Consider the following 17167-nt stretch of genomic DNA (forward strand, 5'->3'; position numbering starts at 1 on the left):
TCCAAGGAACCACTGATTAAATTGTGGGGGTGTTTCTGAGTCCCATCAATTCCCGCCACCTGCTACATATTTAGGTCACGTGATTCGGTACATAACGTACACATGCAGAACACACGCCTGTGCTCAGGGGAAGGTCATTGTGTTTGTGGGAACATCTATATTAAATGGAGCTGTGATTTCTGGTCATCAACAACTAATAAATAAATGCTGCATTTCTGACATATGGAGGACTGAGCAGCCTTGTAGGAGGACTGAGCAGCTTTGGAGGAGGACTGGGCTCTCTGAGTGCTTTTCTAGTTGTTGCTGCTGTTGGTGTTGCTGTTTTTGTTGTTGATAGTGTTGTTGTTGTTGTCATCTCCTGCGGGTCTGCAGATCCAGTCTGACTGTTTGAAAGTTAAAATCAGAGGAAAAAGGTTCTGGAGAACAGTTTAATCGTCTTCGTATCTCCGTTGACCTCTGGATCACGTGACCACAGACTCTCAGCTGACTGACTTTAATTCACCTGCTGATAAACTAACATCCTATTATTACTATTATTATTGTTATTATTGTTGTTGTTGTTATTGTTATCATGATCCAATGAGTCCCACTGGATGAATCCATGTCTAGTTTAATTCCAGTCATGGATAAATGACAGCAGCTAATAATCACCTATAAGAAGCTGAGAGTAGAAAAACACTGAAATACATCAGTTTTTACTCTGAATATATGACATTCACTGCAAAAACTCTAAATCCTATCAAGTCTATTTGTCTTATTTTTAGTCTAAATGTCTCATCACACTCAATTTAAGATAAATTCACTTAAGAGACATTTCAGCAGATGGAGGGACTTGTTTTCAGACAATGCATCTTAAATATCTTGTTAAGTCAAACAATCTGGAAATTATCATGTTTTGAATTGAATTTTACAAGAAAACTCAAAATAAGTTTAACCCTCATGTCGTCCTGCAGGACAGTTTGAAAATGTGGATAAAAAAAATATTTTCACAGTGAAACTTCTGATATCCACATTTTCAAAATTTTTGGGAAATCTTTGAACATTTTTTGGTGGAAAAAAAGATGTTAAAAATGTTTCTTAAGAACATTCACAAAAAATCAACCAAAATCCAGCAAAATCCAGGGAATTTTACTGGATTTTGGTTGATTTTTATGTGAATGTTCTTAATTTTCTTGCCATTTTTTTTAAATACAACTTTTAAGGGAAATTTTTAAGGAATTATTGGAATTTTCTCCCTGAAGGTTTTGCAAATTTAAAGAAATTTGGGAATTTTTTTGCAGAATTTTTTTCAGACAAGGAAAAAATATTTTTTGGTGCCCATAAATAAGGAGGGTTAATACATCTCAGATTAGGAGGTTACATGAAAACGAAAATAAATTTTTGAGTGAAAAACTGCTATTTTTTTTCGCATGTCTGACTTATTTTAAGACCCCTAAGCTTGACAATCCTGGTAAAATAGAGCTTAAAATAAATTTTCCCAGCTAATTTTGAGATCCTAAGTATCGTATCTTATTTCTAGAAATCTTACCAAGCCATTTTCACTTGTTCTATTTGCAGATTTTTGCACTTATTTCAAGGTAAATTTCCTTAAAATAAGTTTTTTTGTTTTGTTTTGTTTTGTTTTGAGAGGAGCATTTTTTTCCAGTGTTACTATTTTAGATTAAATATGGAAATGTTTAAATTAGTTTCAGTTAGTCGTTTCAGTTTAAACAGTAAATCAGCAATGGAAAGGATTTAAAGTACAGCAGGTTAACATGACATATATTTATATAGAGAATATTCTGATCTCTGCAGTTTCAGTTCCTCAGCGTTATCTGGATTAAAGTCTGATCTGGTTCTGGATCTGTTTATCAGCCTCAGAAATCCCAGAAAACGTTTAAACCTCGGCTCAGGAAACAGTTTCCTGTCAGTGGAATGTGAAACAACGTGATGCTAATGATGCGTTCACTTCCCAGAAACCAGTGTCCTGCTGGAAACACTGAGAGAGCCGGTGGTCTGAATGTCAAACCTGCAGAGGTTTTATCATCAGACGTGACCAAGAAAAGCTCAAACCGTCACAGCTGGTGGAACTAAAACTCCAGGAAAGACAGAAAATTTCACACTGAAGGAGCTGAAACAGGAAGCAGGAAATCAGAGGTTAGAGAGGTTCAACAGGACGAGACTCAAAATAAAAACCTTCTGTTAGCATCAAACACTCAACAACTGCTGATGTTTCCTCAGGAGATGATGTTTTATAGACTGGTTGGGCTGCTCACTGACAACAACAAACAACAACATAAACAGTTACTGTCCTGTGGTTGTTGAAACATGTTAGCCTAAACAAGATAATGTTAGCCACTATGTTAGCCTAAACAAGATAATGTTAGTCGCTACGTTAGCCTAAACAAGATAATGTTAGCCACTATGTTACCCTAAACAAGATAATGTTAGTCGCTACGTTAGCCTAAACAAGATAATGTTAGCCGCTACGTTAGCCTAAACAAGATGTTAGCTGCTACGTTAGCCTAAACAAGATAATGTTAGCCGCTACATTAGCCTAAACAAGATAATGTTAGCCACTACCTTAGCCTAAACAAGATAATGTTAGCCACTACCTTAGCCTCCAAAAGTAACATTAGCTGCTACATTAGTCTAAATAGGTTAGCGAGAACATTAGCCTAAATAAGTCATGTTAGCTGCTACGTTAGCCTAAATAAGTCATGTTAGCCGTTACATTAGCCTAAACAAGGTCATGTTAGCCACTACATTAGCTTCCAAAAGTAACATTAGCTGCTACATTAGTCTAAATAAGTTAGCCACTATGTTAGCCTAAACAGGTCATGTTAGCCTCTACGTTAGCCATAATAAGTCATGTTAGCCGGTATGTTAGCCTAAACAAGTCATGTTAGCCGCTATGTTAGCCTAAATAAGTCATGTTAGCCACTGCATTAGCCTAAATAAGTCATGTTAGCCGCTACATCAGGCTAAATAAGTCGTGTTAGCCCGCTACGTTAGCCTAAGCAAGTGTTGAGGTTGTGATGTTCACTCTAGAACCTTCCAGGGTTTATTCTCTAACCAGCCTTTGTTGGTTCGGATGTGTGTTTGGGGTCGCTGTCTTGCTGGAACGTCCAATTAGCTTCAACTTCTTCATAGAATGAGGGACGTTCTTGCCCAGAACATCCTGGTATTTCCTGAATCCATGGTGCCTTCAATACGCTGGAGATTCCTGGTTCCATTAGAAGCAGAACACCCCCACAGCATCCCAGATCCACCACCATGCTCCACAGTAGGCAGGGTGTTCTTCTTCTCTTAGGCCTCGTTCTTTCTCCCAAACATTCCTCTGATCCATAGGACCAAAGAGCTCTAGTTTGGTCTCATCAGTCCATAGAACCATCTTCCAGAACTTCTGTGGCTCTGATAGGTTGCTTCTAGCAGACTGGAGACCATTGTTCTTGTGTGTCTTCAGAAGCAGTGTCCGTCTAGAAGATCTGGCATTAAGCCCTTCAGCATGGAGTGTGTCCACAGAAACATCAGTTCCTCTTCCAGCCAGATCTTCTTGCAGGTCCTTGGCAGTAAGCCGAGGATTCTGGTCCATCTGTCTCCAGGAATCCTGATGTTCTTGCCGACAGCTTGTAGTGTAGCCACAGTAGCGGTGGCTTTGAACTTACCAGTGATGCTTCCAACAGTGTTTCTGGGAACATTCTAGAGCTTGGAGATCTTCTTGGACCCATTTCCTTTCTGATGCAAAGCAACTATCTCCTCTCTAAACTTCAGGAACATATCTCTGGTCTGAACCATGGTGCTGCTAGAGGAGAAAGTGTTCCTATTCTGTAGACATGAGTATTACTCAATGTCCAGCATGTGTCCCCGTTAGATTCTCCTCTAGATGCCTTCATACAGGTGGACGGATTAGAGTTGGACTGCAGGGATCTGGATTCACCAGCGTTGGTTATAGGGGGACCATCATTCTGAAACCTGCTTTTAGTTTAAAAAAAAAAAAAAAAAAAAAAAAAAAGAAATGTTGGATGGATTATGAATTAAATCTTGATTTCTGCTTTGGTTTTATATTTCACTAACTATTCTCCTCTTGTATGATTTAGTCACCTGCAGTTGGAATGTTGCTCGTTTTACCAGAATGTCTACAGTATCAGGGGTTGAATTATTTTGCATGCAGCTGTCAAAAACTGCAATCATGGAGTCAGCTCTGCTTCACTGCCGATCAGCAAGTTTTTCCTCTAAAGTTTAAACTTCCTGCAGCCCCAGTTAGCAGTGCTAACAGCTAGCAATGCTGACAGTTAGCAGTGCTAACAGGACGTTCCACAGTGAGTTTATCTGGATCACACATGGTCTGCAGGACAAACGTCGTCCTCTTTACTCTGATTATCCACCATGAAGCTGCTAAACGTGTTTGTTCAGCTCTGAGGTACATCAGCTGATCTATTTCCTGCAGCGTAGCAACAGCTAGCTGATATCTGATGCCTCTGGTTAACTGCCGGCAGTGTAAAGGAGGATTAAACCTGCTGGAGCCTCCTCAGGGCTAAGATCAGAGCTGCAGTCAGAACAGAAGAATCTCAGCTGTTGTTTGTTTCTGCATCACTGGACGCTTTTAGCTCCGTGATCTGATCAGCTGTTCTGGACAACGCTGACTCACTGTCCAGTTAGAGTTCCTTCTGTTAGCGGAGAAATCACAGTTTTACTCTAGGAGCAGTCTGCAGTAGCACCAGGCTAACCCAGGCTAACTGCTGCTAGCCCATGCTAACTGTTGCTAACTCAGGCTAACTGGTGCTAACTTGTCCTAACCTGTGCTAACTGCTGCTAACTTGTTTTAACCCATGCTAACTTGTTCTAAGCCATGCTAACTTGTTCTAACCCATGCTATTATGTGCTGACCTGTGGTAACTGGTGCTAACCTGTACCAACCCATGCTAATCTGTTCTACCATGCTACCCTGTGCTCACTAGTGCTACTAATGCTAAGCCATGCTAACCTATGCTCACTAGTGCTTCTAATGCTAAGCCATGCTAACATGTGCTACCCTGTCCTCATCATTGCTAACTTGTGCTACCCCAGGCTGTCCCATGCTAACCTGTATTAACCAATGCTAACCCGTCCTACCATATGCTAACCCATGCTAACATGTGTGCTAACTAAAAATGCCACATTGAATTAGAAAAAGGAAGAGGTGGAATAAAGACAACAGAGTTAAACCATAAAAATAATGACCCCAGTAATACTGAATAAACAAATACTCAAATAATTATTTAATTAGAAGTTAAAGCACTAAAATGTGAGTCATGAAGTACTTTACAAAATAATAATACACAATAAAACACAGAAGATAATAAAAAAAAAAAAAAAATGAAGTCAGAATAAAACGACCAATCAGACAAGAGGAACTAGAATATTCCTGATGTTTAGATTCACTGATTCTGGATCAGCTGACAGACATCCAAAGTTCACTATTAATAAAAATAATAATAATTATAATTTTTATCTAGATTGGATTATTAACTAACCACAGGAACAAACCTCTGCTTCTACTGATCAGAGTTTAGACTTTTACCACCGAGCTGCAGCATTTTATGGCCGATTTTATATTTTTTTGTTTATATATATATATATATATATATATATATATATATATATATATATATATATAAAAAATGTAACCGACGGTTATATAATAAATATAATAAATAAATACTAAATATATGTATATTATAATAAAAATATCCTTATAGTAGAGCTGCTGCTGGACGTCTTTAGTCTCTGAGGTGAACATCATGTTGGTGTTTATGTTCTGGTCCAGCTGTGGGTCTAGATCTTCTCTAACTGCTCATCAGTTGTCTGTAATTTAGTCTGGAAGGAGTTGAAGCTCCAGAGACTCAGACTTCTTTAAATCCTTCTTTCTGTTTCAGCTTCTTTCTGTTTCTGTCTCTGGATCTCTTTAAACAAACCAGTTTAATGTTTAACAGCTTCCTGCAGCTTCAGAAAATAACATGAAATATTAAAGGTAAAATAATCTGTGACAATCAGACTGCAGGACTGATCTCATTTAATCTTCTTACAGTAAATCTGGACAAACTCTGATCTATTCTGGAGAGTTTCAGTCACATTTAGACGATTTCCAGCTGATTTTTTAACTGTTAACTGTTTTTGATTCATTTTAGACCATCTGTGTCATTTTGGACTATTTTACCATCCTTCTGGGCTTTTCTTTGGTATTTTAGACACGTTTCACAGACATTTTAGACACTTTTAAATTAGTTTTTGACAAACTGGAGTATATTAGAGAAGATTTTGGACAGTTTTATGTCATTGTAGATAATTTTTGCTCATGTTGGACCAACTTCATTTTAAACCTGTTTGTGTCATTTTAGACAGTTCTGCCTCGTTGTGTCGTATTTACAACCTGTGGACTCTTTTCTGTGTTTTTTTGTTATTCTTGTGGTGCAGCAGCCACAGAACACAGAAGGATAGTTCACACATAGAAATAGTTCACAGCCCATAAAAACAGTAGAACTAGCAGCATGTGTTGCTTCATGCAGCAGAGAAGCTTTTTATTTCTCATCTGTTCCTTCTCAGCTGGGCTTATTTTAGGAGCTGTAAAGTTAAAACTACTGCGTATTTAAACCTCTCTGAGCCACCAACCCTTCAGGGTCACCCGGCGGCCCTTTGGAGGCCTCCTCCCTCATGTTGGACTCGCTGTGCTGACAAACAGATCTTCTGTTGCTGACAAACAGATCTTCTGTTTCTGACAGAATCTGTCATCTTCCTGTGAAATATTCAGTCGTCTAGCAGCTGGCTGAGAGGTTAAAGAAGAACTGAAAGGTTGAAAGAACCTCAGTGACCAGAAGATAATAAAAATAATTAACTAATTACATAATTAAATAATAAGATAATAAAATATTAGAATAATAAAATACTAAAATATTAAAATAAGAGAATAATAAAATAATAAGATAATACGATAATAAAATAATGCAATAATAAAATAACCTGTAGCTGAAGATAAAGATGATGAGGATGATGAAGACTGTAAGCAGCTGCAGTCCTCCCAGTTTAAGTCCCAGTATAAACTGGCAGGAATGTCCCGGGGGATTATGGGATGTCAATAAAACCTTCTGCCTCCTGTAAAGTCACAGTGAGCTTGGCTCCTGTTGCCGTGGCGACCGGTGACCATGTGACTCTGTTTATGTTCAGTTTAACTAGAGTTGATCCAATCAGACGGCTCCTTTTATTTATGGAGACGAGATGGTTCCCATCCAAGGAGGCACAGATCCTGGACCAGATTGGACCAGATTGGACCAGTATGGACCAGTATGGTCCAGATTGGACCAGTATGGACCAGTATGGACCAGTGTAGAACATTAATTTTCAGCGTTGCCTATCAGCAGATGATGTTAAACTCTCAGGTCTCTGAATGTCTGGTTTGGATCCACATCAGGCTTAATCTGATCAGAAATCCAGAGAACATTAATGTTGATGTGGAGGTAAAGGACCAGGTCTTTGACTGGTTCTGGTCCTCATGGTTTCAGTCATCAGATGGTTTAGTGTTTGTAGCTGAAGAACCTCCAGATCTTCTTCTTCTTTCTGAAGTTTCAAACATGATGATGACTCAGAGGTTCTGACCTCTGATGATGTAAACAGGAAATAGTTCCATGTTCCAGAATCAACACAAGCTTTAATGACCCTGGTACTGCAGGAACGCAGTAGAAATACTGCAGGAACGCAGTAGAAATACTACTGCAGGAACGCAGTAGAAATACTGCAGGAACGCAGTAGAAATACTGCAGGAACGCAGTAGAAATACTGCAGGAACGCAGTAGAAATACTACTGCAGGAACGCAGTAGAAATACTGCAGGAACGCAGTAGAAATACTGCAGGAACGCAGTAGAAATACTACTGCAGGAACGCAGTAGAAATACTACTGCAGGAACGCTGTAGAAATACTGCAGGAATGCAGTAGAAATACTGCAGGAACACTGTAGAAATACTACTGCAGGAACGCTGTAGAAATACTACTGCAGGAACGCAGTAGAAATACTGCAGGAACGCTGTAGAAATACTACTGCAGGAACACTGTAGAAATACTACTGCAGGAACGCAGTAGAAATACTGCAGGAACGCAGTAGAAATACTACTGCAGGAACACTGTAGAAATACTACTGCAGGAACGCAGTAGAAATACTGCAGGAACGCAGTAGAAATACTACTGCAGGAACGCAGTAGAAATACTGCAGGAACGCAGTAGAAATACTGCAGGAACGCAGTAGAAATACTACTGCAGGAACGCAGTAGAAATACTACTGCAGGAACGCAGTAGAAATACTGCAGGAACGCAGTAGAAATACTGCAGGAACGCAGTAGAAATACTACTGCAGGAACGCTGTAGAAATACTGCAGGAATGCAGTAGAAATACTGCAGGAACGCTGTAGAAATACTACTGCAGGAACGCTGTAGAAATACTACTGCAGGAACGCAGTAGAAATATTGCAGGAACGCTGTAGAAATACTACTGCAGGAACACTGTAGAAATACTACTGCAGGAACGCAGTAGAAATACTGCAGGAACGCTGTAGAAATACTACTGCAGGAACGCTGTAGAAATACTACTGCAGGAACACTGTAGAAATACTACTGCAGGAACGCAGTAGAAATACTGCAGGAACGCTGTAGAAATACTACTGCAGGAACGCAGTAGAAATACTGCAGGAACGCAGTAGAAATACTACTGCAGGAACGCAGTAGAAATACTACTGCAGGAACGCAGTAGAAATACTACTGCAGGAACGCAGTAGAAATACTGCAGGAACGCTGTAGAAATACTGCAGGAACGCAGTAGAAATACTACTGCAGGAACGCAGTAGAAATACTACTGCAGGAACGCAGTAGAAATACTACTGCAGGAACGCAGTAGAAATACTACTGCAGGAACGCAGTAGAAATACCGTAGGAACGCAGTAGAAATACTGCAGGAATGCAGTAGAAATACTACTGCGGGAACGCAGTAGAAATACTACTGCAGGAACGCAGTAGAAATACTACTGCAGGAACGCTGTAGAAATACTACTGCAGGAACGCTGTAGAAATACTACTGCAGGAACGCAGTAGAAATACTGCAGGAACGCTGTAGAAATACTACTGCAGGAACGCTGTAGAAATACTACTGCAGGAACGCAGTAGAAATACTACTGCAGGAACGCAGTAGAAATACTGCAGGAACGCAGTAGAAATACTGCAGGAACGCAGTAGAAATACTGCAGGAACGCTGTAGAAATACTACTGCAGGAAGGCTGTAGAAATACTACTGCAGGAACGCTGTAGAAATACTACTGCAGGAACGCAGTAGAAATACTGCAGGAACGCAGTAGAAATACTACTGCAGGAACACTGTAGAAATACTGCAGGAACGCAGTAGAAATACTACTGCAGGAACGCAGTAGAAATACTACTGCAGGAACGCAGTATAAATACTACTGCAGGAACGCAGTAGAAATACCGTAGGAACGCAGTAGAAATACTGCAGGAATGCAGTAGAAATACTGCAGGAACGCAGTAGAAATACTACTGCAGGAACGCAGTAGAAATACTGCAGGAACGCAGTAGAAGTACTGCAGGAACGCTGTAGAAATACTACTGCAGGAACGCAGTAGAAATACTACTGCAGGAACGCAGTAGAAATACTGCAGGAACGCAGTAGAAATACTGCAGGAACGCTGTAGAAATACTACTGCAGGAACGCTGTAGAAATACTACTGCAGGAACGCTGTAGAAATACTACTGCAGGAACGCTGTAGAAATACTGCAGGAACGCAGTAGAAATACTACTGCAGGAACGCAGTAGAAATACTACTGCAGGAACGCAGTAGAAATACTACTGCAGGAACGCAGTAGAAATACCGCAGGAACGCAGTAGAAATACCGCAGGAACACTGTAGAAATACTACTGCAGGAACACTGTAGAAATACTACTGCAGGAACGCAGTAGAAATACTGCAGGAACGCAGTAGAAATACTGCAGGAACGCTGTAGAAATACTACTGCAGGAACGCTGTAGAAATACTACTGCAGGAACGCAGTAGAAATACTGCAGGAACGCAGTAGAAATACTACTGCAGGAACGCAGTAGAAATACTACTGCAGGAACGCAGTAGAAATACTACTGCAGGAACGCAGTAGAAATACTGCAGGAACGCTGTAGAAATACTGCAGGAACGCAGTAGAAATACTACTGCAGGAACGCAGTAGAAATACTACTGCAGGAACGCAGTAGAAATACTACTGCAGGAACGCAGTAGAAATACCGTAGGAACGCAGTAGAAATACCGTAGGAATGCAGTAGAAATACTACTGCGGGAATGCAGTAGAAATACTACTGCAGGAACGCAGTAGAAATACTACTGCAGGAACGCTGTAGAAATACTACTGCAGGAACGCTGTAGAAATACTGCAGGAACGCAGTAGAAATACTGCAGAAACGCTGTAGAAATACTACTGCAGGAACGCAGTAGAAATACTGCAGGAACGCTGTAGAAATACTACTGCAGGAACGCTGTAGAAATACTACTGCAGGAACGCAGTAGAAATACTACTGCAGGAACGCAGTAGAAATACTGCAGGAACGCAGTAGAAATACTGCAGGAACGCTGTAGAAATACTACTGCAGGAACGCTGTAGAAATACTACTGCAGGAACGCTGTAGAAATACTACTGCAGGAACGCAGTAGAAATACTGCAGGAACGCAGTAGAAATACTACTGCAGGAACACTGTAGAAATATTGCAGGAACGCAGTAGAAATACTACTGCAGGAACGCAGTAGAAATACTACTGCAGGAACGCAGTAGAAATACTACTGCAGGAACGCAGTAGAAATACTACTGCAGGAACGCAGTAGAAATACCGTAGGAACGCAGTAGAAATACCGCAGGAACGCAGTAGAAATACCGCAGGAACGCAGTAGAAATACCGCAGGAACGCAGTAGAAATACCGCAGGAACGCAGTAGAAATACTACTGCAGGAACGCAGTAGAAATACCGTAGGAACGCAGTAGAAATACCGCAGGAACGCAGTACAAATACCGCAGGAACGCAGTACAAATACCGCAGGAACGCAGCAGAAATACTACTGCAGGAACGCAGTAGAAATACTGCAGGAACGCAGTAGAAATACTGCAGGAACGCTGTAGAAATACTACTGCAGGAACGCAGTAGAAATACTACTGCAGGAACGCAGTAGAAATACTACTGCAGGAACGCAGTAGAAATACTGCAGGAACGCAGTAGAAATACTGCAGGAACGCTGTAGAAATACTACTGCAGGAACGCTGTAGAAATACTACTGCAGGAACGCTGTAGAAATACTACTGCAGGAACGCTGTAGAAATACTGCAGGAACGCAGTAGAAATACTACTGCAGGAACGCAGTAGAAATACTACTGCAGGAACGCAGTAGAAATACTACTGCAGGAACGCAGTAGAAATACCGCAGGAACACTGTAGAAATACCGCAGGAACGCAGTAGAAATACCGCAGGAACGCAGTAGAAATACTACTGCAGGAACGCAGTAGAAATACTACTGCAGGAACGCAGTAGAAATACTGCAGGAACGCTGTAGAAATACTGCAGGAACGCAGTAGAAATACTGCAGGAACGCAGTAGAAATACTGCAGGAACGCTGTAGAAATACTACTGCAGGAACGCAGTAGAAATACCGCAGGAACGCAGTAGAAATACCGCAGGAACGCAGTAGAAATACTACTGCAGGAACGCTGTAGAAATACTACTGCAGGAACGCAGTAGAAATACTACTGCAGGAACTCAGTAGAAATACCGCAGGAACGCAGTAGAAATACCGCTGGAACGCTGTAGAAATACTACTGCAGGAACGCAGTAGAAATACTACTGCAGGAACGCTGTAGAAATACTACTGCAGGAACGCAGTAGAAATACTGCAGGAACGCAGTAGAAATACTACTGCAGGAACGCAGTAGAAATACTGCAGGAACGCTGTAGAAATACTGCAGGAACGCAGTAGAAATACTACTGCAGGAACGCAGTAGAAATACTACTGCAGGAACGCAGTAGAAATACTACTGCAGGAACGCAGTAGAAATACTGCAGGAACGCAGTATTTCTATTAAGGGTTACTGTGTTTGTTCCATTTCAGAATAAAAATCTGTCTTTATGATGGAAACATCTTTAATTACATGAAGGAAAATCCAGAATCAGTCAGCAAATGTTTTCATTTAAAAATAAACTAGTTTGTGTCACATATTCAAGGAGGAAACGGTTTATCTGGTTGAACTTAATGTTCTAAGTGTTCTAAATGTTCACAACAATAGAGTTTTGTTGTGTGTCTGTTGTTGTGTTTTATTCAAGCTACAGATTGTGTGTCTGTTGTGTTTTATTAAAGCTACAGATTGTGTGTCTGTTGTTGTGTTTTATTAAAGCTACAGGTTGTGTGTCTGTTGTGTTTCAGAGAAGCTCTATAACTCTCAGGGTCCGGAGCTCCGTCGCTCTCTGTTCTCCCTCAAGCAGCTGTTTCAGGTAGAGACTGTTTTAATTCTATTCTAAATGCAGAAAAACTGTTTTAATTCTCATTAAAACTCTGAAAATCTGCAGCTTTCCGCCTTCAGACGTGGAACTGACCGTTAAAATTTCTTCTCTGCAGGACGATAAAGATCTGGTTCCGGAGTTCGTGGCCTCTGAAGGTTTGACGTGTTTCATTAAAGTCGGAGCAGAAGCCGATCACAACTACCAGAACTACATCCTGAGAGGTGAGATGCTCCTCACACACTTCCTGCTTCCTGTTTCTGACCCAAACATCTGACAGATATCTGGACTCCACTTGGAGAATTTAATGAAGAATCTGGACCCACCTTTATGGACTTCAAGGACCTGGAATGTTCTAAGTGAGACTAAACTTAAAGACTGGAACCAGGAAAGGAGAACGTCCCCTGGAGAAAGTTCTAGAGTAGACCTACTGCCAGCTGGAGAACGTTCTAGAGTAGACCTACCCACAACTGGAGAAAGTTCTAGAGTAGACCTACCGCCAGCTGTAGAACCCAGTAGACCTACCCACAACTGTCCAGTTGTCAGGAGGTCTACTCTAGAACTTTCTCCAGGGGACGTTCTCCTCTATGGACTCCAAGGACCTGGAACTCGGGAAATATTCCCAGTATGAAGGTAGAACTCTAATCATTAATGAAGGTACTGGAGATGAAAAAGCAGATGTTCTGAGGAGGTTCTGAGGACGTTCTGGTGGATCCAGATCACATCTACAGGATCAGTTTCTTGGACCACTGAGGGTTAACAGACTGGATCTAAACCGGGTCAGAACCATGACTGCAGTTCTTCAACCACACAGCTGAGTCAGCTAGAGATCCCTGTTATTATGGGATGGAGGCTGGATGAGTCTGTGGAAACACTGTGGACGTGTTAGAGTGTGTGTGTGTTACTGTGTGTGTATCTTGATGTATTATTGTGTGTTACTGTGTGTGTATCTTGATGTATTATTGTGTGTTACTGTGTGTGTATCTTGATGTATTATTGTGTGTTACTGTGTGTGTTAGTGTGTGTATCTTAGTATATTATTGTGTGTTACTGTGTGTGTATCTTGATGTATTATTGTGTGTTACTGTGTGTGTTACTGAGTGTGTATCTTGGTGTATTATTGTGTGTTACTGTGTGTGTTACTGTGTGTGTGTGTCTTAGTGCATTATTGTGTGTTACTGTGTGTGTGTGTGTCTTAGTGCATTATTGTGTGTTACTGTGTGTGTGTGTCTTAGTGCATTATTGTGTGTTACTGTGTGTGTTACTGAGTGTGTATCTTAGTGTATTACTGTGTTACTGAGTGTGTATCTTGATGCATTATTGTGTGTTACTGTGTGTGTTCCTGTGTGTGTATCTTGATGTATTATTGTGTGTTACTGTGTGTGTGTGTGTGTCTTAGTGCATTATTGTGTGTTACTGTGTGTGTTCCTGTGTGTGTATCTTGATGTATTATTGTGTGTTACTGTGTGTGTATCTTGATGTATTATTGTGTGTTACTGGGTGTGTTAGTGTGTGTATCTTAGTATATTATTGTGTGTTACTGTGTGTGTATCTTGATGTATTATTGTGTGTTACTGTGTGTGTTACTGAGTGTGTATCTTGGTGTATTATTGTGTGTTACTGTGTGTGTTACTGTGTGTGTGTCTTAGTGCATTATTGTGTGTTACTGTGTGTGTGTGTCTTAGTGCATTATTGTGTGTTACTGTGTGTGTTCCAGCTCTCAGTCAGATCATGCTGTTTGTTGATGGGATGAACGGGGTGATCAACCACAGTGAGACGGTCCAGTGGCTCTACACCCTGACAGGAAGCCTGGTGAGTCTCAGCTGGTTAGACTGGATCTAAACTGGTGTTAAACTGGAGCTAGACTGGAGTTAGACTGGACAAATTTAAGCGTAAAACTGAAAATGTGAAAAGTGTTTTTTCACATAAAATGTGCACTAATTAGAAGAAATGTAAAAAAAAAAAAAAAAGGCAAAGTAACATCCAGATCTAAACGTGTGTTTATTTAATAGAAAGTTGATGGAAGAAAGAAAATGAAAAAATTGTATTTTTCCTGCAGAATCTCGTGATAAACCTTCAAAATAAAACAGCTTTTATTTAGAAAGGATGAATGAACATGGCTCAGCAGTTTACTTAGTTAATAATCAGTTAATTGTTAGTTAATAATAGTTGATAATTGACTAATAGTCAGTTTATAATCAATAATGTTCAATTAACGTGATTTATTTAAACTCCTAAGTGCTGTAGAAGAACTTTATAGAAATATAAATTAATAGATTAATAATATAGAATCATTTAATGAGTTAAAGTTCCAACTTTAGAAACTCAACAGTTTGAAACTAAAGGTTCCTGAGTCAGGTTGTCCTGTAGCGCCCCCTGCAGGGCTGATGACCCTCTACATGTCAGTATTAACCCTCACGTTGTCTTCATTTATGGGCACCAAAAAATATTGTTTCCGTGTCTGAAAAAAATCCAAAAATTCAGCCAAAAAAATTCCCCAAATTTCGGAAAATTTGCAAAACCTTCAGGAAGAAAATTCCAATAATTCCTTAAAGTTTCCCTTAAAAGTTTTATTTTAAAAAATCCCCAAATTTGGCAAGAAAATTCTTGTAAATATTTTCAAAAAATGAGTAAAAATCTTCCAAAAACATCCTAAAAATATCTAAAGTGATTCCATATATATCAGTAAAACTTCTAATATTTTCTTTACGAACATTCACATAAAAATCAACCCAAATCCAGTGAAATTTGCTGGATTTTGGTAGATTTTTTTCTGAATGTTTTTAAGAAACATTTTTAACATTTCTTTTTTCCACCAAAAAATGTTCAAAGATTTCCCAAAAATGTTGAAAATATGGACATCAGACGTTTCACTGTGAAAATATATTTTTTTTCCACATTTTCAAACTTTAAAACGGGTCAGTTTTGACCCACAGAATGACACGAGGGTTAATAGCAGCAGCGCCTCCTGCAGGACTAACGACTTTCTACGTGTCAGTATTAATAGCAGCAGCGCCCCCTGCAGGACTGATGACTCTCTATGTGTCAGTATTAATAGCAGCAGCGCCCCCTGCAGGACTGATGACTCTCTACGTGTCAGTATTAATAGCAGCAGCGCCTCCTGCAGGACTAACTACTCTCTACGTGTCAGTATTAATAGCAGCAGCGCCTCCTGCAGGACTAACTACTCTCTACGTGTCAGTATTAATAGCAGCAGCGCCTCCTGCAGGACTAACGACTCTCTACGTGTCAGTATTAATAGCAGCAGCGCCCCCTGCAGGACTAACTACTCTCTACGTGTCAGTATTAATAGCAGCAGCGCCCCCTGCAGGACTGACGACTCTCTACGTGTCAGTATTAATAGCAGCAGCGCCCCCTGCAGGACTGACGACTCTCTACGTGTCAGTATTAATAGCAGCAGCGCCCCCTGCAGGACTGACGACTCTCTACGTGTCAGTATTAATAGCAGCAGCGCCCCCTGCAGGACTGACGACTCTCTACGTGTCAGTATTAATAGCAGCAGCGCCCCCTGCAGGACTAACTACTCTCTACGTGTCAGTATTAATAGCAGCAGCGCCCCCTGCAGGACTAACGACTCTCTACGTGTCAGTATTAATAGCAGCAGCTCCCCCTGCAGGACTAACGACTCTCTACGTGTCAGTATTAATAGCAGCAGCGCCCCCTGCAGGACTAACGACTCTCTATGTGTCAGTATTAATAGCAGCAGCGCCCCCTGCAGGACTGATGACTCTCTGCTCGTCTTTAGTCCCGTCTGGTGGTGAAAACGTCTCTGAAGCTTCTCATCGTGTTCGTCGAGTATTCAGAGTCCAACAGTCCTCTGATGATCAACGCCGTCAACACAGTGGACACGAACAGAGGTACACAATCACAGACACACACTGACACACAACTACACACATTGATATACACTGCTACACTCTGATACCGTGCGTGCGTGTTGTAGGTGTGACGCCGTGGAGTTCCATCATGGAGGTTCTGGAGGAGAAAAATGGAGCCGACACCGAGCTGCTCATGTTCGCCATGACGCTGATCAACAAGGTAAACGACCAGCCAGAGAGGTAAACAACCAGTCAGAAAAGTAAACAACCAGTCAATAAGGTAAACAACCAGTCAGACAAGTAAGCAACCAGTCAATGAGGTAAACAACCAGTCAGACAAGTAAACAACCAGTCAATGAGGTAAACAACCAGTCAGACAAGTAAACAACCCGTCAATGAGGTAAACAACCAGTCAGTGAGGTAAACAACCAGTCAATGAGGTAAACAACCCGTCAGTGAGGTATACAACCAGTCAGTGAGATAAACAACCAGTCAGTGAGGTAAACAAGGTAAATAGTGACATCAGAAAAGGTAAACAGCCTGTTGTCATGGTGAAGCTACAGTCAGTTTGTTTGTGTCAGACTCTGGCGGTGTTGCCAGACCAGGACTCCTTCTACGATGTGACGGACAGCCTGGAGCAGCTGGGGATGGAGGCTGTCATCAGCAAACACTTGAACAACAAGGGGGCGGAGCCTGACCTGAAGGCACAGTTCACCATCTATGAGGTAACCATGGCAACAACAATAATAATATCTGGTGACAGCAGCAGCATGTGGCATCGCTCACTGT

At 41.0% G+C, this 17167-nt stretch overlaps 1 protein-coding gene across 14 annotated transcripts in view; it reads left to right on the plus strand.

Annotated features, from left to right (window-relative positions):
* Positions 1–17167, plus strand: part of fhod1 (formin homology 2 domain containing 1) — a 63205-nt gene that overhangs the window by 22889 nt on the left and 23149 nt on the right. For all 14 annotated transcript variants that reach the window (XM_055013486.1, XM_055013483.1, XM_055013484.1 and 11 more), the window contains exons 4-9: positions 12466–12533; positions 12658–12763; positions 14257–14351; positions 16306–16417; positions 16504–16598; positions 16960–17103. In XM_055013486.1, coding sequence (XP_054869461.1) covers positions 12466–12533; positions 12658–12763; positions 14257–14351; positions 16306–16417; positions 16504–16598; positions 16960–17103 — 620 coding nt within the window. The remainder of the gene's footprint in view (positions 1–12465; positions 12534–12657; positions 12764–14256; positions 14352–16305; positions 16418–16503; positions 16599–16959; positions 17104–17167) is intronic.

The sequence above is a fragment of the Amphiprion ocellaris genome, chromosome 1 (genome assembly GCF_022539595.1).
Source record: "Amphiprion ocellaris isolate individual 3 ecotype Okinawa chromosome 1, ASM2253959v1, whole genome shotgun sequence".
NCBI classification, from domain to species: Eukaryota; Metazoa; Chordata; class Actinopteri; family Pomacentridae; genus Amphiprion; species Amphiprion ocellaris.